The 23,376-nt window shown below is 40.0% G+C and overlaps 1 protein-coding gene across 2 annotated transcripts; it reads left to right on the forward strand.

Moving 5' to 3' along the window:
• The first annotated feature begins 396 nt into the window (after nt 1–396).
• Nucleotides 397–22,956, forward strand: LOC149034910 (uncharacterized). Of its 2 annotated transcripts, none has more exons than XM_089192720.1 (23): nt 397–594; nt 1,524–1,702; nt 7,585–7,710; nt 8,225–8,337; nt 8,434–8,532; nt 9,122–9,238; nt 9,637–9,789; nt 9,949–10,077; nt 10,264–10,386; nt 10,599–10,721; nt 10,935–11,087; nt 11,355–11,477; nt 11,672–11,845; nt 12,153–12,341; nt 12,532–13,904; nt 14,193–14,334; nt 14,472–18,617; nt 18,945–19,106; nt 19,630–19,788; nt 20,534–20,692; nt 20,834–20,910; nt 21,166–21,286; nt 21,701–22,956. In XM_089192720.1, the coding sequence occupies exons 2-23, from the start codon at nt 1,608–1,610 to the stop codon at nt 22,042–22,044; spliced, it is 8,400 nt and encodes a 2,799-aa protein (XP_089048846.1). In that variant the 5' UTR covers nt 397–594; nt 1,524–1,607; the 3' UTR covers nt 22,045–22,956. The 2 variants fall into 2 exon arrangements, with proteins under 2 accessions (XP_089048846.1, XP_089048847.1); XM_089192721.1 differs by lacking the exon at nt 397–594 and adding an exon at nt 1,017–1,150.
• The last annotated feature ends 420 nt before the right edge of the window (nt 22,957–23,376 follow it).

Consider the following 23,376-nt stretch of genomic DNA (forward strand, 5'->3'; position numbering starts at 1 on the left):
CTCATAAATTTATCAGGAGATTTAATCAGAAAAAATTCTAAAAAATTCTAAAAAATTCTATCTCATTCTCATCTCTTCATTAATTCTCTCATAAATTTATCAGGGTTTATTTCTCATACATTGCGTGCGTGTTCACTCAAGTGTGTTGTGACTACGTGACGAGAGACTGCTCATAACTGGTCATGACTACTTTGACAAAACCACACAAAACCACACTAAACCACACTAAACCACACAAAACCTCAAGGGAGCTCTCGAAATGAGCTAGAAACCTCATGGGAGTGTCGATGAGCCTCGGCAAGCCTCGTCGAGTCAAAGTTTTATGCAAATTTTTTCAGATTTAAAAAAATTTCTTTCATGTTAATAAAAACAATGGGTTACTCTGACGGTTCTCATATAATTGACTACACATATGACGGTAGTAAAGAAGGTCCCGAGGGACCTCCAGGTCCGAAAGGAGAAAAAGGTGATGCTGGACCACAAGGTCCAAAAGGTGATATAGGACCAAAAGGATCAACAGGTTCAAAAGGAGATACAGGACCGCAAGGACCAACTGGTTCAAAGGGTGATACAGGTTCACAAGGACCTAAAGTGGTGTGCCTAGTGTGGTTTATGTGGTTTTGTGTGGTTTTGTCAAAGTAGTCATGACCAGTTATGAGCAGTCTCTCGTCACGTAGTCACAACACACTTGAGTGAACACGCACGCAATGTATGAGAAGTAAACCCTGATAAATTTATGAGAGAATTAATGAAGAGATGAGAATGAGCTAGAATTTTTTAGAATTTTTTAGAATTTTTTCTGATTAAATCTCCTGATAAATTTATGAGAGATTTTAATCAGAGAATGAGAAATGAGTTTCTCTGATTAAATCTTCTGATAAATTAGTATAGAATTTAAACAGAAATGAGAAATGAGCTTTCTGATTAAATCTTCACACAAATTAGTATGGAATTTAATCAGGAGATTTTAGCTCATTCTCTGATTAAATCTTCACACAAATTAGTATGGAATTTAAACAGAGATGAGAATGAGCTAGGTCCGGCCAAAACACATCTACTCGTGATTCACACATGAGTGAAGAGGGTTTGGTTTCAAGTCTCGAAGAGTACTCTGATGTTGTTTAGAAAGACCAGATCGCCAGATCGATGGGTGAGAAATAATTCTCTACAGGATTTGCTTTGAAAACCAGCACGATCTTGCTGATTGCGTCAATTCGTTATCATTGCTTTCCGAGAAGAGAAAATGATTCCTAGAAAATTGGACAACGTTAAACGTTGCTATTTTCGAGTTCGAGAAATCATTCACCTAGAAACTAGCGCATAAATATGCAAGGAAGCTTTCTCGAAGTTACAACATGCAGAGATTTAAGAAATCTCTATCATGGCTACTTTTTGCAATGGTTTAGAATAGGATAGAATTCGAGCAAGAGGACATCACACTATTCGTAATGTAGTTGCACTTTTTCCTCTTTACCTTGCGCATGCTCTTTGTTGGGCCTCACTTCATTGTTGTTTAATAATAGGGACCTCTCATTAAGTCTACCCATTCCGGCTGTGGATTCGTTAGTAAGGGCACTAGCGAAGGCCACAATCTGTACTGCACCACTATGTTTCCCAAGTTATTTTCTGTCTTGTGCTTGGTTACATGCTTCACGAGAACGAGGCAAACTGTTATCAACCCATCAAATCTCAACGAATATGGGTAAGTAGACAGACATTTATAACGTAGTGTGGCGTCTACATGAATATTCAATATTTTGTTTATTGCGTTTGCAAACCATTACGTTTCTTCAGCACTCCTTTCTTGTAAGTAAAGTTTTGGAATCTTGGAGGGGCGATAGGAAGGCAGATAGACACAGACGTGGGGTTTAATAAGTCAAGGTGAAGGTCTGGAAAGATTCTCATGAAACTTCCGGCCTTCGCATTTCGCACGGCTCTTTAGACAAAGAATTGTTGTGTACAGGAGATGAAAAAGAAAAAACGAAATACAAAAGCAAAAACAAATGTTGTCGAGGTCTAAAGCGCAAAGAGGATCTTAACAGAAAACAAAATTAGTTCACGAGCTTTCAAACATAAATTATGGGGCGAAGATGCAAAAGCAAGCGACATTTCCGGCTACGCTTTAACTGAAAGTAGCTGTAGGGTTTACCCTTATTAAGATGCAGAAAAATCTCGAACCATTGAACTTACTTTCACCTCAACCGTAAGGTTACAGTGAAACTTGAAAAACATCATATCTTTTCCATTTTCGTTTAAAGTACATATCGTTATCAATACTTTATGTAGCCGATTCTGCTAAAGATGCGAGTAAAACCGAAATTTGTTGTCACAAAACATAATTAGGTGGGGGCTGTTCAGGCTCGACTGTAATAGATCAGAAAGATATGTTGAATGCAGTTTATTCGAAATACGTACTTTGGTTTCGTCGATATAATGGCTTCCTCATCAGATTGTATTCGAGGGATTCTCAGAAAGTGAACATCATTTTCTGAGAACTTTATTAGCTTGTAGGTAGCTATCAAATAAAATCTTGAGCAAACGAAGAGAGCATAATGCTTTTGTTATTATGGATTAACTTAGAATGGCTATGTCAATAGTGGAGGGCATAGAGTGTTTGTGTCAACTTTAAACTCGTCTTACTTAATTAAAGAGCACCCAAGCATGTCGGAAGCCTCAGGCCTCTTTCACGGCATAGGGTAAAACATGGACTGGACCATTTTTTGGACTATTTTTTGGACCATTTTTTGGACCATTTTATAGGGGGGAAGCATACCATTAGTACTCAGGGAGGGGTGGGATGTAGTCTACTAGTACTGAGGGAGGGGTGGGAGGCAGAGTGTTATTACTCAGGGAGGGGTGAGAGAAGGACTATTGCTAGGCAGTGAGGGGTGAGAGGTGGATGTAAGAGTAAACATTACTTGTTAATGGAGCTTTTACTCGATCCTACAAATTATCTTCATCGGTTTTTCGACTGACTTTTTGAATGTTCTTCATTTTTGTCGTCTTGCGAAAGCGAAACTGCCACGTGAACACTGGACTTTGATTTCTATTGAAAATATCGCGTTTAAGATCCTCTACTGTTGAGTTATGCCTGTGCCTTTTGAGTCGGCATGTGTACCATCAGTTGCTTCACGGTTCCCTTTGTGTATACAGTATGTAATTACTAAATTTATCGATCTTCCTTTTGTCATTCATCTTATCAGACGAGATCATGAAATTTCCGGTCCTTAGCCCTTAATTTAGCAGCATATAGAATTCACCAGCGCTCTTGCAATTTTAACGTCTATACCTTTACTATATAAAATAATCAGCAAACGATTTCGAAGAGGAATTCATCTTCTCGTATCGAGCAAAAGCACTGCTTTACTTGTAATATGGGAAAGATGGGAAAGCGCAAATATCGATTTTATCTGTTTCGCAAACAAAGGAGTTAATCACCCACACCGGAAATAGCGACCAGGCATTCCTCGCGACTCCTCCCGTACGTTTGCTTTCCAATTTGCCCGGGCCGCTGCCAATCACTTCTTGTGTGAAAACCTACGTAACCCGCTAAGTGAAAGTACAGTGACTACTGTTGCTTACCGATATTTTCCGTCGGCAAAACGTAGAAGTACTGTTCTATTGGGAAATTTTTTTGTCTGTAGCTTGAATATGTCAGGAGAGTTTCATTGACAGCTGGATTACACCTCATGTTGTGAAACCATTTATAAAGACATTGCGCTTTTGCTTCGCTTTTTTTTGGGTCTATATATCCGCACTAGCAGACAAATTTAGAAATGTCTCATCAAAATCAAAGGACAAATTTTGTCATGACAAATTTTTGTTTCCTCTGTTGCATTCGCACTAAAAATGTTGAAGCTGTCAAAAAGTTGTCAAATTCACTAATGGCAGTGTTTACGACATATGATAGACAAGTTTATCACGGTTTTGTTTATTTAGTAGATTTTCCCAAGCTTTTGCCGGGACGAATTTTGTCGGCGGTGCGCTTGAAAAATTTGTCCGCCTCAAAAAATTGTCGAATCACGACAAACCATCCGCACCTGTAAAGTGTTGGTAATGACAGAAAATTTGTCTATATTAACAATTTTGTCATAGGCCCATAGTCACATACAAAAAGGGAAACGTGAGGCAACTGAAAGATAATTCACGAGTATCACTTAGCACTGGCACAAGTCGACCAAACAGGCACACGCATGACTTAACAGTGGAAGATGGCGATATTTTCAATAACAATTATAGTCCAGTGTTTAAGTGCCAGTTTCGCATTCGCATGACAAGAATGAAATAAACGCTAAGACCCAGCACAAAAATTTTGACATAGTAATAATCGGTCGAAAAACCGCTCAAAACAATTTGTATGATTCAATGAACACTCCATAATTAGTAGTAGTTACTCATACATAAACCTCCCACCCCTCTCTGCGTACTGATAGTTCGTCCTCCACCCCTCCCTCAGTAACAACAGTCTTCCTACCATCCCTCCCTGAATGCTGATAGACTGCATCCCACCGACCCCTAAGTGCTAATGGTCAGCCTCCCCCCCTCCTCCCAAAAAAGAAAATGGTCCAAAAGAAAAGGTAAAAAAATGGTCCAAAATATGGTCCAGTCCATATTTTACCCTCTGCCTATGGGCGTAGGGTAAAATATGGACTATTTTTTTATGGGGGGGGGGGAGGCAAAACATTATTTCTTAGGGATGGGTGGGATGCAGTCTCTCAGTTCTCAGGGAGGGATGGTAGGCAGACTGTTACTACTAGTGGAGAAAGAAGTACTACTGCGCAGGGAGGGGTGGGAAGTTGATATACTGGTAACTGCTACTGACTTATGGATTGTTCATTGAATCACAAATTATTTTGAGCGGCTTTTCGACAGATTATTTGTATGTCAAAATTTTGCGCTGGACCGTAACGTTTCTTTAATCTTTTTTAATGCGAATGCGAAACTGGCACTTAAACACTGGACTATAATTGTCATTGAAAATATCATCAATTCCATTCCTGTTTTCGATCCTCCACTAAGATATAAGATATGCGTTGTGCCTTTTAGGTCGACTTGTGCCAGTGCAAAGTGATACCGACGGGTTAGCATAAATCATCTTTCAGTTACCTCACGTTTCCCTTTAGTATGTGACAAAAACAACGAAGGAAAGCGCGATGTCTTTATAATTATGGTTTCACAACACGGGGTGCAGTTAATCCAGCTGTCAATGAAACTCTCCTGACATATCCAAGCTGCAGACAATAAAATTTTCCGGGCAGAATCGGTCACATTTACTGACTTCTACGTTTTGCCGACGGAAAATATCGGTAAGCAACAGTAGTCACTGTACTTTCACTTAGCGGGTTACGTAGGTTTTTACACAAGAAGTGATTGGCAGCGGCCCGGGCAAATTGGAAAGCAAACGTACGGGAGGAGTCGCGAGGAATGCCTGGTCGCTATTTCCGGTGTGGGTGATTAACTCCTTTGTTTGCGAAACAGATAAAATCGATATTTGCGCTTTCCCATCTTTCCCATATTACAAGTAAAGCAGTGCTTTTGCTCGATACGAGAAGATGAATTCCTCTTCGAAATCGTTTGCTGATTATTTTATATAGTAAAGGTATAGACGTTAAAATTGCAAGAGCGCTGGTGAATTCTATATGCTGCTAAATTAAGGGCTAAGGACCGGAAATTTCATGATCTCGTCTGATAAGATGAATGACAAAAGGAAGATCGATAAATTTAGTAATTACATACTGTATACACAAAGGGAACCGTGAAGCAACTGATGGTACACATGCCGACTCAAAAGGCACAGGCATAACTCAACAGTAGAGGATCTTAAACGCGATATTTTCAATAGAAATCAAAGTCCAGTGTTCACGTGGCAGTTTCGCTTTCGCAAGACGACAAAAATGAAGAACATTCAAAAAGTCAGTCGAAAAACCGATGAAGATAATTTGTAGGATCGAGTAAAAGCTCCATTAACAAGTAATGTTTACTCTTACATCCACCTCTCACCCCTCACTGCCTAGCAATAGTCCTTCTCTCACCCCTCCCTGAGTAATAACACTCTGCCTCCCACCCCTCCCTCAGTACTAGTAGACTACATCCCACCCCTCCCTGAGTACTAATGGTATGCTTCCCCCCTATAAAATAGTCCAAAAAATGGTCCAAAAAATAGTCCAAAAAATGGTCCAAAAAATGGTCCAAAAAATAGTCCAAAAAATGGTCCAAAAAATGGTCCAAAAAATGGTCCAGTCCATGTTTTACCCTATGCCCTCTTTCACGAAATTATCTCGAACTTTTCAACTTTTTGGTTTTCTAATTCATCTCTTTTCTAATGGCAACTGAGCTTGATAGATCCTTACGTTCGCAATATTTGCCTTTTCAAATCGACTCTCGCTTTCATCAAGCTTCAAAATGGACTCCCTTGGACAGGGCAGACAATGCCTGAAAGTCAGGCCTTTAACGTGTTTTGTTTTGTTTTGTTTTGTTTTTAAATAACATCTGTTGTCGATTTCTCACGATAATGTGTTATTTACGTAGCTTCACACTTATCGTTGTCAAAACGCAACAGATATTTTCTTTTTCAGTTATTTAAGTCTAAGATTCAGAATTTCACTACAGTTTTGAAACCAAGAGAAGGTTATGAGACAGAGAGGGAGACTGTTAGAATCAAGAGGTACACCGGAATATGTAGATTTCATCCAAGTTATTTTTAGCTTTGGGCGAATTGTGGTTTCCTACTGCAGTATATTTTTGCCGAAGTCGGTTTTAATTAAAAGAACCGATCTCCTCGCCGTTCTCCAGCACCTCAACCTCACTCACATGCAACCAAAATTCACTCAAAAAGGACGGACGTGTTTCACTTTCTGTGAGCTACAGGCCATATGCTAATCGAAAATTGATGCATTACGTGTTCAAATAAACAACTACATAACAAGCGCCTGATTTAGCGAAAAATTACTCTTGCCTCGAAGCAGATGGATGCCTGTTGTGTTACGAAGGGTTAATTTTCTGAAGGTTTGTTCAAGGAAAACGGATTTGTAACCGTCATTGATTTCTACCCAATTTTCCAGTAGTTTGTCTTACAAGTTAATACACTCATGGGGTGGTTCGGCTACGACAATGCTATCCTATTACTTTTTTCTTGATGAAATGCATTCAGGATAGGGATAGCTCCGTGAGCTGGGGTTCCAGATATGAAGAGCTTCCACTCAGAACAAACCATCACCAACAATCCCATGTCTCTTACGGCGCTTTAGAGAATATCTGAAATAATAAAAGACAGAACCTGCTTTTGCGACTGCGCAGACTTTCTGCGCGTTTGAGTTATTCATTCATGCTTGATTTCACCCTGAGGGAGAACGAATTGCTTTCTAAGTTTTACCTTTAGATTGTGGCAGGATTTGTTGTTTCTGAATTAGATGTTTGTAATGTGTCTTCCAACGTAGCGGTCAGGGACACATGAATCAAATTTGGCTAGCAGCTCTATTTTAATGGCTTTGTCATTTTCAAATTATGCGATAGCAAACACCACCTCTTAGCGGTTTCAAAGTACGCACATGGGCAAACATGTGTCTGTCTTGTCGTATCTTGCAGGCAAAACGTTTGTTCCAGGTATACAGTGCAGACAGAGGCTTACTACACTGTTACATCAAGGACAACATACACACACACCACAACCAGTTGCGGATGGTTTGGTTGGGGCAGATGTGACACAACCAGGTCAGTAAATATATTTCAAAAGAAAAACATCCTCCTAAAACTAATCAGCTTTTGTCTCCGTCAAAAAGGATATATCAAGTGATGACTATAAGTGCGTTTTAAGATTCCACATATTAACCCAACCTTTCGAAAACTTGTATAAAATGTGTAGACTATGTCATTTTGAGATTTGCTCACCAGCCTAGCCATGGTTTCGTACCTAGCCCTTCCCCGGCCACATAACGGTAAGGTCTCTACAGTTTATTAATCACTGTACGATCTGGGTACGAGATTGATTTAGCCTCTTATCTGCAATGTAATAGTTCTCTTTTTCATTTAGCCAGTTTGCCTCCCGCCAGCTCAGATTTTTATAAATTATATTCCTTAGAATCCATGTGTTTAGGTACTATTCAATTTTACGGTTTTTCTTATTTCATTTCAATTAAATTATTTCAATTCAGTTAAAAATTTCCAGCCTATTTCATCATAATCTGAGTAACTCTTATAATTCACTGTACATGTGATTATCTTCCAGACCAAGAACAGTGTATTACACTGTCCAAAGAACCAGAAATGTCTATGTGAAAATAATTTACTGCTGCAGTGGATGGAAGAAAAGCTATTCAAGCTCAAGAGAATGCACCAAAGGTACATTAACTTCTCCAGTAATTTTCATATTTATGAAATTTTCTATAGCTGCCTATTTCAAAATTTATCCAATGAATTCTTTTATTTTGCTTTTAGCGATTTGCTCTCAGGGTTGTAATTCCAATCATGGCTCTTGTGTCGCACCCAACAGGTGCCAATGTTCTTCGGGATGGACTGGGTCTACCTGTGGCAATGGTACTCTGCATTTACATTGCATGCATGTTTTGTTATTAACAACGTTTTCCTGGTTATCTTTCCCATCTTAATCATGGGTGCATATCAATTTAATAAACCATAATGTACTCCAACCAGTTTTCAATTGTCTTAAGACGGGGTCAAGTCTGGAGACTGAGATCCCATGTAGGCCTTATCGGCAAGTAGTTTAAGGAAATTTCACCACAAGTTCAAGGTATTCGGGCTCCGTCGAGTGCTCCTTGAAGTGTTTCGATGGTACCCATATAGACGCCGCTTAGGGGTACACGTGAACAGATTTGCAACGCGTGATTGCTTTCCCCTAGATCAACCCTACTCCGATCTCAGAGAATTGGATTGGTACAAAAGTAAACCAGTTTCTTCAACCATTCATTTCTTGTTTCCTTACATAAATATCACATTTTGACATTTGTTGTAAAGTAAGGAACCCTTCATATTCATTTTCATAACTGATCGCTGATCGTAGAAAAATGATCGACGATCTCCACTCGCAATCTTATAAAGTCGATTCAATGGAAGTTAGGGTGGAGGTGACGTTAGGAGTGGCAGTGTCTTGTGTTTTTATGCATAGATGACAATGAATGTGCTAGAAATAATGGTGGATGTGACCAAAATTGTGTGAATACACCTGGCTCATATCAGTGCAGCTGCAACATTGGATACACCCAGCATGGCCACAGATGTCAGGGTATGATTTCCATCATGATGTTTAGCAATGGTCATATAGGTATCACATTTCAAAAGTGATTGAAGAGGAATGATTTTTAACATTGAGATTATAGAAGGTCTAGGAAAGTTCTTTGATAAGGAAGAACCATCTTCGCGCTGCTAGATTTTACAATTTTTTCTTCATTCTCAAGATAAATGTTTAGTACTTTGACAACATTGGAACTTCTGCAAATGCCAATACTTTCTCTTGTTTCCATTTTATCAAGAAGCGCATTTGAATTCATCGATTTCTTAAGCGAGAAAGAAACCAACCTTAAGCCTCCACGAGTAGTGATTCCCTTTTAAACCCAAACTATCTCCACGCTTTACTCGTGAGCCAAGTAATCTATTCGTATTCACCTGCTGTCTCATTTTCAGATATCGACGAATGTCAGACTTTATTGCCAAGACCTTGCAGTTGTGGGGTTCCTGGAGAGGCTTGTGGTGCAAACTGTGTCAACCTCGTTCCTGGCTACAAGTGCACCTGTGCACCAGGATTTAAGCTCCGAAGTGGTGGAACCATCTGTGATGGTAATTTTGAAAACAATCTGTTACTAATTTGTCAGGTGGGAGAGAACTGGAGATGGCTTGCTCAAGGTGTCCATGAAAATCAGCCTAATGTAGAGGAAATGCTAACGGTGTCTTACTTCTCTATGTGATACAAATAAATTCCGTGTGTTTCTCTTTAAGATGTCAACGAATGTTTAACAGCCAATGGAGGATGCCCTCAAACATGCCATAATCAACCCGGAAATTTTTCATGCGGCTGCTTTAATGGCTTCAAACTTATTAGGGGGAACAACGGTACTTACTGCGAAGGTGAGATGACTTGCTTAGTACATGTTTTCAGAAAATAGTTAGGAGAAAATTTATAGTCAGGGCAGCCAGAATGAGATCAGAATAATAACTTGTTAGCCAGCCTCTTGCTTTATTTACACCTCTATTTGTCTCTTTGCGTAGTACCACTGTTGTAAGACTGACAGCAATATTACTCTTTATTTTCAGATATTGACGAATGCCTGTCAAATAATGGTTTCTGTACCCACCAGTGCGTTAACACTGTGGGATCTTATCGCTGTGAATGCCCCGCTGGGTTCCTCTTGGATTCAAATGGAAGATCTTGCTCGGGTATGTTACTCCTAATGAAAATGGCTGCAAGTTTATTTGAGACAGCGGAAGAGCACAGGCAAATGTTTGCTCATTCTGTCACATCCGTCTTCATTTACAACCTCATGTAATCCGCAAGGTCAGATTCCCCATGAAGCCTTATACAGGTGTTGAGTTGACCGATTCCTATTAAAAACACTCAGGATGAAACCGTTTGTTAACCTATGTTACAGATCATGATGAATGCTTGCTGGGACATCACGGCTGCCAGCAAAAGTGTAACAATTACCATGGAGGCTTCTACTGCTCTTGCAACTCAGGATATGAACTCAACGAAGACAACAAGACTTGTTCAGGTAAAAGGCCACCCATCTTCTTACCATGGCCTCTTAGTTTTGAAAAGCACTTCTTGCCACCATCTTTCTTACTAATTCGCCAAGGAAATAGTTATTGCTTTGCGCAGAGGTCATTAGTTGATGGCTATTTACCTATTTGTCGTTAACACTATCCATGCACGTACAGCTTAACCAGTGAAATTTATTCCTCGAGCACCATGTCTTTTTTTTCAGATGTGGACGAATGCACCCCTATGTTCGTAAAGAGCCTTAACAAAACGGTCATCCAAGCAGGATGTGATCAAATCTGTCACAACACACGAGGGAACTACACCTGCAGCTGTGACTTGGGATATCAGCTTCTGTACGATGGAAAGCGGTGCCGGGGTAAGACTGTCCTATATTCCTTTGTAACGCTGCGGAACATAAAAACAACTTCAGTTGATCTGTAACTGTCCTAAAGAATATAGCTGTTGGCAAAATAACCGCATATAAGTTTGGAGACTCTAACACCACCCTACAGACCTGACCATGGGCCGAATAAACCATTGATCTATCGATCAACCCACCAGTCCGCTCTCCAAAAGAAAAGTTGTGTATGGATCGAATACTGTTCAGTTACAGATCGCTGATCGTATTCGTTTTACCTCACAGATGTGAATGAATGTAACACAGGAGTCCACTTTTGTGAACACAAGTGCCACAATACACATGGGTCATATGGCTGCTCATGTTTTCATGGCTACAGACAAAGGGCTGACATGCGAACCTGTGAAGGTAGGTTATACTATGCAACTGCTACCTTAGTTTAACAAATTCATGTTGTTAAGGTTTTTCTCAGAGTCTATCAGAGAGTACGAGACCTCGGAATAAATGTTATTGAGCAACAGGTACATAGGAATTAGGCCTTTAGGAATGTGTAGACAACTGTCATTACCGTCCTTTCAAATTTTTTTCCTCGCCTTAATTAGGACTTCCTTGTGAGGACATCTTTGCCCCACCTTATGGTCACATGAACTGCAGCGGATCTGTCACAAATGAGACCTGTTGGTTCACGTGCGAGGATGGATATGAAATACAAGGTTCTGGAAAGAGAACTTGCCTCAATTCTTCAAAGTGGGACGGACGGCAAACGTCTTGCAAAGGTAACAACAATGGCAGTTGAATAGCCAGTAGATTCTCACACTTCTCAGTTTTCCTTCTGCTTTTTCCAGTCACGTTTCTTTCTACGATATCTTTTCTACACCAAATTTGCTTATTACTCTAGAAAATCTTTTTGTCTATAAACTCCTGTTTGACGATTATGTTTAACAATATTTATATCTTTTATTTGTGAGGAGTTTGTACCGCAAGCTGAGCATGCCATCACTTGTATCGTTAGGACGTTACCACTTACCTTGTCAATCCATTTTAAAATACTCACGTTATTTTTCCCTCCATAACTCAACATAGTGAGACGTTGTGGTCGACTATATCCACCAGAGAAAGGCATAGTTTTACTTCCATGTCACACGACGTTTGGTTCCACATGCACACTTGACTGTATAGAAGGATACGTTGTATCTGGCCGCAACGTTGCAACGTGCCGGCTGACTAACTCCAGCGACGTAGCATGGAACATAGGAAACTTTACGTGTGAAGGTATGAGTTGTCATTGGGGAATGGGCATTGCATGAAGAATTCATATTGTAGCAAAAACGAACACTAAACTCCTGTTCCCTTTTCCTGAAGTTTTCATCCCTCCGTGCACTAGTAGTAATAAGTAATTTGTTATTTAACCTATTTGTTCAGTATCTTACTTCATTCCTGTTTCTGTTTGAATTCTACCTAGAGATAATCCTTTGCAAACCCAATCCCTGTCGGCACGGAGGAAGATGCATCGTCATCGATTCACAAAAGTTTTCATGTGATTGTCAGAATACTGGATATGAAGGGGATCTCTGTGAAAGAGGTGTTGTTACACCTCCTGATTTCCCAAAACTGATTCCCGGAAGGCTTTCGGAAGATCTTTCATTACTTGCGAAACCTAACAACGTATTGACTGTTCTCTTCGATGCAACCCTGAAAATGACCTTCCATCCGAAGAGAGTGATGATTCAGTATCCATCAGATCAAGCGGAGTTTAAAGTTATTGGACACGAGTCTGGAGTTGGTATGGTGTCATATGACCTCAGTGGGATAGACAAGCATACTTTTGTGTCTCCCACGAATAGCCCAATCTTTGTTGGTCATAACATATCAAATGCAAACAGCATTTACACCAGACTGGGGCTTTTAAATGGCGAGGTACCAATCGGATGCCGAACGAAGAACCTAGAGAACTTCCCATGCGGGCTAAAAGTAGCCTATAGCCCCTCCTCAACCCTACAAAATGATGTTCTCGTCCAGTCAGGGCCTGTTCACATCATTACATCTGACAACAAAACAATTCCTTTGAGTCTTGTGGGATACAATTTCTCTTCACCTTATCAATCAGGTCAAGAATCAGAGTTGCTGAAAACACTCATCGCCCAGACAAGCTCTACCAATACGAGCTCAGAAGGCCAAACATCGAACGAAATGTGCTCCTTTCAGCCAACCACAGAAGCCTTGATTGAATTCATTCAGGAAGACGCTTTTCCAAAGTCTTTCATGCGGTACTTGACAGACAAGCTACCATTATGGATACGACTTATGGTTAAAGACGACAACAATTTATTTGCCGCAGAAAACACTCGAGCCGACCTCATTCAGATCACAAGCACGCAAAGTGACTACCTGAATTGCAAGTTTCCTCCTCTTGGTATCCCCAATGCAATGGTCACATATCGTCCGAAAGTCACTTTCACTATCTCCGCTGGGAGGAAACAAATTTCCCTGCCCAGCAAAGGCTGTTGTTTTGCAACCGACCCTTGCGGTAGTGCAGTGTTCCTGACATTATCCGAAAAGGCTGGTAAAGAAATTAGCAAAATGCCCGTTTTGAAGGACTTGACTTATAATGGCTGGGGTGTCTTGTTATCATCTTTTGGTTTCACCGCTCCAAAAAAGTACCAAAGCTTAACGAACTCCTTGCCTTCAGATCCAATGGCTGAACACTTTTCAGATTTTCATTATAATATGTGGTGGAAAGGAACTACTAACATTTCCCTAAAAAACACAAGTGACTTTACAATCAACATGAAAATGAGTGGCCAAGTGTTCTCATTTGTAGAAGATTTGAACAGCGTGAGTATAAAGCCTTGTCTTGTAACTATTATAAAATAGCCAAGAGAATTCAATTTCATTTTAAGTTTATCAATACCTAGACAACCTGGAGACCAGGGCCAACCATGCACAGCTTTGATCTTGGAGGGTTATTCAATGCAACGTAGTAACGTTGTGGACGTGGAAGGAATCATATCGGACATCACATGAGGATCAAGAAAACTGCATGGAGGGTTTCAACGTAATCTCAAGGTTGCAATTTCCTCGTAACAATTACATTATAATCCTTAGTCTCTATTTGTATTGTAGTTACTCACCAGGTACTTTTCTCGGCCAATCAAGAGTATATTCCATGGATCAGTCGAGTTTACTTTTTCTATACAAGTTTTGGGCAAGAAGTCTTCTCTGAGGTTTCATGCAAACAGTGTGGTCGCAAAGTCACAACTTGGAGGTAAATCTTAACGATGCTTGTTGTTGATCTTGATGCCCCCTTCTCCGCGTTATCGTTCGTTTCTTTTATTTTTATCATTATTAGGATAGTTATTATGTTAAAGTTTGTAACTAGTACATTTTGTTTTCTCTATTAAGGACCACCCCTTTTCACATCGGAATGCCATGTTCCTCAAGGCTTCACCTTTACCCTGGATCGAGCAGCCGAACCTTTCAAGAATAGCATTTTTTTCACCTTCATTAAACCCAATGGAGGAATCAAATATTTGCAAATCTACTACTCGATTGACGGTGGAGAAGATATCGAAGCATTCGATTCTAACAAAAACTTGAAATCTCTGGAATATCAGTCGCGAGACATAAAGAGGGTCTTTTTAGATGTTCAGATATTTGTTCCTGAATTGCAAGAAACAGCGCAAAGGGGGGCTGCAATGATAGAAGAGACGCTCGTTAAGGTCATCAAGGCTAGAAATTTGCTCTCCTCCTCTTCAGATCTCTTGAAGCTAAAAAAAGTGGTTGCAGAGATTGACAACGATCTTGACAAGATACCAAGAGTCCTTGATCTTTTCATAGCCAAGTCACAAGCATACAAGAATCGTTCAAACGTTGAAAATGCCATCAGTCGCCTCATTAAACTTAAGTCAGATCTTCCAGTGACCATCTCTCTGGTATTCACCCAGTCGTCCATTCGGCAATCCTTTGCTGGTGTTCGTTTTGCCCTTGTGGCACAGATTTGTCACAAACAACTCTGTTTTACCAACATTAATTGTAATGTATGGTCCCTGACTGACAACTACTGTTTAACTAACAGTTCTGGCGCAGACAGTAGTATAATCGTTGTGGGAACTGCCTTGAGAGACCTACCCCTTGGTAGTGCAATAACTTTCCCTGCTTGGAGACCGCTGAGAATGCTAATAAGCCGCAAAAATGAGCCACTCGAGACTACATTTGAGAGTTCTGTTCGATTATTGGGACTGACCAAAACCACTAGCATACGAATGGTAGGAAATGAGCTCTTCTTTTCCATTTCGGGACCAATTTTTGGAACATTCGAGACGCTTTTGAATGTAACAGCTGACCTTGAAAACGTTGCGGACTGGAAATCCTTGCTTTTTGGAGTGAAGGGCACCATAAGAAAGTCATCACGTCTTCATTCCATGCTAGAAGGTACGATTGCCAATGAGACTATCCTTGCAGCCAAGGAGGCAGCTAGAAGGTTGAGGAATGCAAAGGCAGCGTTTAGTGTTGCAAATACGAAAGCAGATGCAGCCAGGAAATTTCTTAAAGAAAAACAGACGATCACTGAACAGCTGAGACGAAAAAAGGAAAAAGCTGCAGAGAATCTTCGTGTGGCACGTCTACAATATCAATCAGCAAAAGTGAGTTTTAACAACACGGTTAACCTTAATCGATATCTTCTAAATCCTGTATGTGAAATAAGAGAGTGCAACTACACTTGTTTGAACGGCTGTGTTCACCCTGACCTCTGCCAGGACCAAATAAACATAACTTATCTTGAGCGATACTGTGCCACGGTTGACAAACCAATGATAGTAAAAGTTGTGGAAAGTAGCACTAGAAAACGCAGTTTTAGTGTGCAGACGTATCATACCGTGTATACTGGAAACTGTAGATCCGGGGTCTCGTTCAAAAAAATAATGGATTATGCTAAGAAAGGAGCTCAGGTTGGAAAATTTGTTGGAGGGGTTATTGGAAGTGCGTTTGGACCTGTGGGAACGAAAGTCGGAAAGGTTATTGGAGGATTGGCTGGTGCGATTGGTGGAGGTATTGTGGGACATTTCAGCAAGAAAATATTTGGTTGTTCTGAGACCTACAAGACAGTTCTTGGTAAACCGCGGCTGGTAGAGTACGAACAGAAAAGTTTCGAGGTAAAAGCTGTAGTCAAGATGATCAAGGAAATTAAGTGCTCAGGCCAAAAAGAGAAAACAAAACCCGGTGGATTTGGTCCTCCTTACCCTTGCTGTAAGCGATATGGATGCCAAACCAAAGTCATCGATCCCCTTTGTGTCAAACACAACGAGGAATGTCTCATTTCTATGACTGAGCTTAAATTTACGCTTGATGCCTTGAATGAAACTTTTCAAAATGCCTTTCTGCATCTTAGAGAATCCGTTGAAAAGGTTAAAAAGGCTACAGCTGTTTACGAGAAAGCGAGAATTCGTCATGAAGTGGCACTTAATGAGCTGCACAAAGTAAAATCTTACACGGAGCAGAGCCTTTCAGCGGTAGAAATTGTCAATGCTTCTATGATTCATGTCCGCCGAATCGTTGACTTTGGACTGAAGATATCCCAAGCTATGAATGCCACTAATTCGTATGGTAATAAAACTGTAGATGTTGGAGACCTTAGGTTTTCACTAACCACAGCATCAAAAGATACAAAAAAGATCCTTTTTCAGTGCGATGTTAGCTCTGCTAATAGTCAATCAACGTTGGTCCCTTTTGTAATTGACTTCGATCAAGTCGAACGCTCAATCAATTCTGCCTCCAAGACGATCCTTAACAAGCTGTTTGGTGGAACATCATCCAGGAAGAAGCGGGCGGCTCCGAAAGAACAGAGTCATTTTGAGAATTACACAAACGTAAATGTTTTACATGTCAGTTTCACGGATTACCCTCATGCATGCCAGTTTGCCAATTCAACACGTTTGTTCCTAATCTCCATTCTTCGCTCACTGGAAAACCTAATTTCAGCCGCTAAAGGACTGGATGAAGAGCTATCTTCCGGATTCCATGACCTCGACAGAATGACACACACTGTTCATGGCATCAGCTTATGGCCCAACTCGTCGAGTAATTCCAACCTTTCCAACAGTTCCTCAAGAAGTCCAAACAGTTCGTTCGTCTCAGACTACCTAGAGATGATAGAACTCCTCAAAAATGAGAGCACTCAGGTTCGAAATGACTCCTTACAGTCTTGGAATGAAACTCTTGAGGCTTGGAGGGCATTCCTCGAGGTATTCACCCATAATAGCGGATTTCAGGAATGTTCAGGTGCCATGGACTGTATCGAATATTCTTTTGAAGGGTTAAGGGAATTTTACGAGTTTGAAAGCAGTCCACAGGCAATAAAGATAAAAGACGCACTTCCTAAGCTGAAAGACATGATTATGGCATTAACTTATAAAGCGTTAACAATGCCAGAAACTGAAAACACGCTCCAACAAGCTGTTTTGTTGCTGAATGAAACCCGCGACGATTCCGTTTTGTGTGGGGGGACACCATACGTTACCTCTTCACCTCAAAAGGAAATTATCGTCCTGAATGGAGAAAGTTTATCACTGCGTTGCACTGCTGAAAGTGATACTGAGATTAAGTATGCTTGGATGAGGAATGACAAGCTTGTTGACGAATCACTGGATGGAACTTTCTATGTACGCGCTATCAGCAAGAAACATGAAGGTGTTTATGTCTGTGTCGCTTCAAACAATAAAGGCAGTTCATCGTCTAACGTGACGATTATCAAAGTTCATAACAAGCCCAGTATCACTCTACATCCACAGCCACAAAGAGTTATTGTTGACGATGAAATGCCCGCGACATTCATTTGCAACGCAACGGGCCAGCCTGCGCCTACTTTTCAATGGTTCTTCATATCCATCAACTCGTCTGTTGTCAAAATTAACGAGACGAGACCCGTTTTACACATGCCTGGTCCTCGCCGACATCAAGAAGGTTATTACTACTGTGAGGCATCCAACCAGCATGGTGTGGCAATCAGTCAGAAGGCCCGGCTTGACGTACTAGGCTACTCTGTGGGTCTTCCCAGACTGCTTTTCGCCCTGAATATCTCATCTTCCTGCTGGGAGGTATCAAACACCTCCAACAATTCCGTGCACAAAGCTCTGTCATGCAATTCCAGCATAGAAGTATTGCCGTCATCAGAAAACGAGACCTTAACTGATGACATTCCTCGTTCTTTAGCAAGATCACTTAATGCATCCATCAAGCTGATCTCCGAGTTTAAGTACAGCTCAAGAAATAATCACACCGCCACCATTGCATTTATCCTAGATATCGATAAAGAAGCTTGGAAACAATCCAACTTTATCCGTCACATGGAAATAGTTGAAGCCATTGCTGATATTGGCGCGAATCTGATTGAAAAAGTGGAACAGTTCAATTCTAGCATACTAAACAAGACTTTTGAGGTACCTTGGAAAAACACTGTTGTTTATGGAGATCCTGGAAGCCTTCTTGTTTACCCTCTGTCTCCGGAATGTCCCTCCGGACAGGCTCTCGATGAAAATGGTTACATTTGTGGTAAGCATAACGTCAACTTTAACCCATTTCTGATTGGCTCTGAATTACAGTAGGGGGCAAAGGTGGAAAAAATTCAGCTTATATCTCGTTCCAGACACTACGGCCCTGTCTTTGACTCTAATATTTGAGGCCGACGTTGACGGATCTGAACTTATAGCTAACTGAACGTGTTAAAAGGCCCTCTGATGTATTTGCGAACGTTTTAGTCCTATTTTACTTGTTTACACCTCTATGCTTACGAGTTAGCCATAAAATTTAGTTAATAAAGAATTTCTTATTAGTCTGATCTGCGTTCTCTTTAAACATACTGTGTCTTTATCTCCTCAGCAAACTGTCCTGCTGGCTCATCATATGTAGAGGAGAATGAAACATGCACAGAATGTCCGTTCGGAACTTACCAACCTGTGCAAGGACAAACAAGATGTATTCCCTGTGGCACAAACCTCACCACAGTCTTTAATGGAACAGTGGAAGAATCAGACTGTATTGGTAATGTCAAGTAAAGTTTTCTTGGCTCGGTTTTATCTCGGGTGACATTCTTGCTTTCGTATCGCAAAAGACTTTGCATTGAAGTATTCTAGAAAGTCTAATATATTGTATTTAACTTCAGTCAATGGAAAAATGCCTGTGGTTGTCTTCACTGATTCATAATAGACACCGTAAATGTTAAAAATGTCTGAACATTAATGAATTTTTTTAGAAGCTTAAAGAGAAATGAAGTATGATGACAAAAATTTAGGAAAAAGTCAAAATTAACTTTTAGAGATTACTAGAGTTATTTGTGTTGTCAATCTCTCGTAAATACGTTCTAACTATCTCCAGTTGTTTTTTCATCAAAATAGGTCCAAAATGCCCTAACCTTTTTTCTGTATACAACGTTTTCTATCACATTTTCTTCATACTTCGATCGCCTCCTTTCCAACAAGAGTATACAACAGGAACTTACTTTTGAGACTCTAAGCTAAGGGTACCATTAATATCATATTTTTCTCTTTATCCGGTGACCCTTCAGCTGATTGTCCAGCTGGTTCATACAGTACAAAGAACAAAACATGCTTTTTTTGTCCGCTTGGCATGTACCAACCATCCCGAGGGAAGTCAGCTTGTATTGCTTGCGGTAAAAACCTAACAACAATTACCAATGGAACTGTTGAAGAAATGCACTGTATAGGTAAGTTAACATTTGTCACAAATTTTAATTCAAGTGGAGAGCGATTGAAGCTACAATTTCTGGCCACAAAACTTTAGCAAATTGGCTGGCATATAAAAAACTTCTTCCTTAGCTTTTATTTTACATTTTGGCAAATGAGGATTAAGGCCTCTCTTGGTTTTGTTGTTGAACCTTATCAGCTTCTAATAGAGGAAAACGTAAACAATCAAATCGCGATTGGTTTTAGTCTGAGATTTAATTGATTAATAGGAAGTGCAGATTTTCTAGAAAAGGTTAAAAGCGTGGCAAGACTAAGCCGAAGCAATTCTCATTACTTTTGATATTCATATCAAAAATTATTCAAAAACTGAGCCCGTCCAACAGAAGAAACGACGATAAATTATAGGAGAAAGTAAAGATTGTTTTCCCAGTTATGCAGTACCTTAGTAATTTTTTTCGTTTTTTTCGGCCCTTCCGAGTCTTAAGAGAACCGTGAAAACTGCTCTGAGTGTCTCGCAGAACTTACCGCTGACCCTTTACACCCTAACATCAATATGCATATTCTCCATACTGTTCTCCATACATCTCCAAAGAGGCTGACAAGGAGAATTTGTTTGACAATCAAGAGCTGCTTTAGTTGGTGATCATCTTCTCTATTCTCATAACTTTCATATTTGATTCAGGGGGGACACAGTAAGGAGAAATTAGATGCGAGTCACTCTTAAGGGCTAAAGGGTTAAGATATGTTTAACTATTCTTTACGCAGCGAACTGTCCTGCTGGCTCGTACAGTTCTGTGAACCGGACATGCGCTCTTTGTCCGCTTGGCTCTTACCAGCCTTCTGTTGGTCAGATGGATTGCCTTCCCTGTGGACAAGGTTTCATCACAGTCTCACCAGGAGCTGTCAGTGAATTGCAGTGTGAAGGTGGGCTATTGCTGTCTCCTACAACATTTATGACTAATTTTTAGACTACAATGCAATCCTACTTTGTTGGTCAAATCATTTAAAATTTTAACGTGAACAAGATTGTTAACTTAGTGTATATTTTTACTTTGAAAATGACAGAGATTCAAAAGCCAGTTACTGAAGACAAGACAACCATTTCTACATTATCGACAACATCGCGAAATGTTGAAATGAAGGTAGGTAGATTTTCCTATTTTTGGATTCGCAAGAAAACAAGAATTCAAAATAATCTGGCATTTATGGTAAACAATATTTTCAATGTTCTCAGTTATAAGCTGAGATTTTGAAACTTTACGATAGCGAAAGGTGAGCTGGCTAACAAGGACAGGTTAATTTGGAAGCTGCTTGTATCAAGTGCTTTGTAATTGTTTGTCGCGCCACTGGGTACTCGCCCATAGGCTCCTCTTCTTGCCTTTTATTTCTTTTATCAGACAAGTACCAACGGACAGCTCACAACTAGGACCCCAGGAGAGGCCAAAGAGCAGGAAAATGCTGACGAGTCGTCTTGGAAACTTACCGTCATCATTATTACTTCATCACTTTTATTGCTCGGTAGGCCAAGTACAATCATAAACGTTTATTATTTCTTCTTAACCGATATCTGGATAATTAATTAGCAACACAATTTTTCAACTTATAGCAACCGCGCCTTGAAGTTCCTAACTCATTTATCGCTTCTGCATGCGAAAGAAAACGTAAGCAAGCAAGGCTCATAAAACCGAAACATAAATTGTGTGAATTTTTGTTCATAAAATCTTACTGTCTTTTTTTCGCAATCAGTGATATTCGGCCGGGAGAAAATAATGTCCCATTATTTTCTCTTGTACCTTGCCGGATTTGATTTTTGAAAGCTGGACCGCGAATTTCTAGTGTTAATCCAGTACTTTTTCGGTAAACCTTGATGCACGGTTAACCCTTTTTCTTTTGTTTCGATTCTGACTCGTGCCGTGTTTTAATCAATGCTAGGTGCCATACTTTTGGTATTGTTCATCTGTAAGAGGCGTAGAGCGAGTAAGGATGATTCAAAACCTAAAAGAGAACCAGCACGGATGGCACAGTTTGAGAATCCAGTCTACCTGGGTAACCCAAACCTCCCAATGGTAAAAGAGTTTGACAATCCACTCTACAAAGAGCCACAAAAAAGAGCAGAAGGTAATGAATATTCATCGGCGGACGAATCGGTGCTGCATGCATTCAGTGACGACGGTCCCGAAGGACTTAACAAAGACACTGTGGACATTAAAACCAAGGATTCTACGAAGGGCTTTGAAAATAACCCTTTAAGTTTTACAAACCCATGCTTTCAGTGAGGCAGCGATGGTTTATTGTGTTTGATCAAGAAATCATATGATCTCTTGAATTTTTTTCACTTTAATCGGAACAATTTTTCAAGTTTGCTTTGTCTAAGAGAAAGGAAAGGTATTCTTGACAGGCGTAAGAAAAGGATGTCATAATATGGGAGTCCCCCCCCCCTCCTCCCCTTTCTAACACCTTTTTTGATGTTTCGTTAATGAGTATTAGTTCAACAATACCTTCATCGATAAAAAAAATACCTCTTTCAAAATGCTTAATTCTGCATCGTGTAATCAGTCAGTATCTCTTGCGAGGATGGCAAAGGGGATGTTGTTACTTGACAAACTTTGTATAAAAATATCTCTACTTGTTTAAACGTTAATAATCTATTTCATTATTTTCCAGTCAGGTTCAGCTTTTTGCTGAGTTTTTACTTTTCCGGGTATTTTAGAAGAAAACCGATAAAGGCATGCTTTCATCTGTAACATTAAAGTAGAATTATTTAATTGTTACGTAAAATGTCCTCCTTACCTCTGCTGCGAATCTTCGAGGAGAAACATGGTCATTGAGTAGTGATGCTAGGAAACTAAATTTTTTATTGTAGTGTTGAGTCTGTAAATTACGACGTCAACTGAGCTTTTTTCCGCGAAGTACAAAGTTTTATAATTAACACTAATCGCTTTTCTGAGGCCATTATTTGATTGTTTAATTAATATATTCCTAGCTTAGTAAGTTTAACTCGTTGTTCTTGCAACTTGTGTGTGTTGTTTATATGTGTGTCTGAATAAATTGATATTATATTTGTAATATAGTAATCCCCCTCTTTACCCTAGGCGATTTTGGGGAAAATAATGATAGATATGTTTAAATAAGAAAAAAAATTGAAAAACATTTTTTTTTTAAGAAAAATAAAGATTGCAATAATTCAGTGGTTTTCGTAGAGCAGTCAGTGGATCTTTGGAGAATTCTATTAAAAGTTTCACATGCATCTTGTGCGTTAAACTCGTTTTCCGCTGGTGTCCATTTCAAATCAGCTTGTCATAAGTAGAGCTCTATCCAGAAATTTGAACGCGGATAATTTGATGCAATTCAGAAGCTAACGGCCTTACCTTAAAGTAAATTTCGGGGTTTGAGAAATCCACCAAGAGCACTAAGAAACGATCTTTCCCTTCGCAACGTCGGCCGTATCATGTACGAGGTGCCAGCTTGGGGGTCTGCGACCGCAAGAGATTTGCGACTGATAATTGGATCTCTGACGTTCTTGCACTTTGGTCGCATTCGATAGCATCATGTTAACACTTTGGCATGTCAGTTTGTTTTCATAGTGTTCAAAAGAAAGGTTGATTAAA

The sequence above is a fragment of the Pocillopora damicornis genome, chromosome 13, assembly GCF_964200805.1.
Source record: "Pocillopora damicornis chromosome 13, jaPocDami1.2, whole genome shotgun sequence".
In the NCBI taxonomy this organism is placed as follows: domain Eukaryota; kingdom Metazoa; phylum Cnidaria; class Anthozoa; order Scleractinia; family Pocilloporidae; genus Pocillopora; species Pocillopora damicornis.

What these genes read in the sequence shown, in the direction of transcription:
- LOC149034910 (XM_089192721.1), top strand. Translation starts at nt 1,115, where the DNA reads ATGTTGTTTAGAAAGACCAGATCGCCAGATCGATGG. An exon ending in CGCAAAGTCACAACTTGGAG is followed by an intron (nt 14,335 to 14,471) that starts GTAAATCTTAAC and finishes TTCTCTATTAAG; the next exon opens with GACCACCCCTTTTCACATCG. An exon ending in CGCGAAATGTTGAAATGAAG is followed by an intron (nt 20,911 to 21,165) that starts GTAGGTAGATTT and finishes TTCTTTTATCAG; the next exon opens with ACAAGTACCAACGGACAGCT.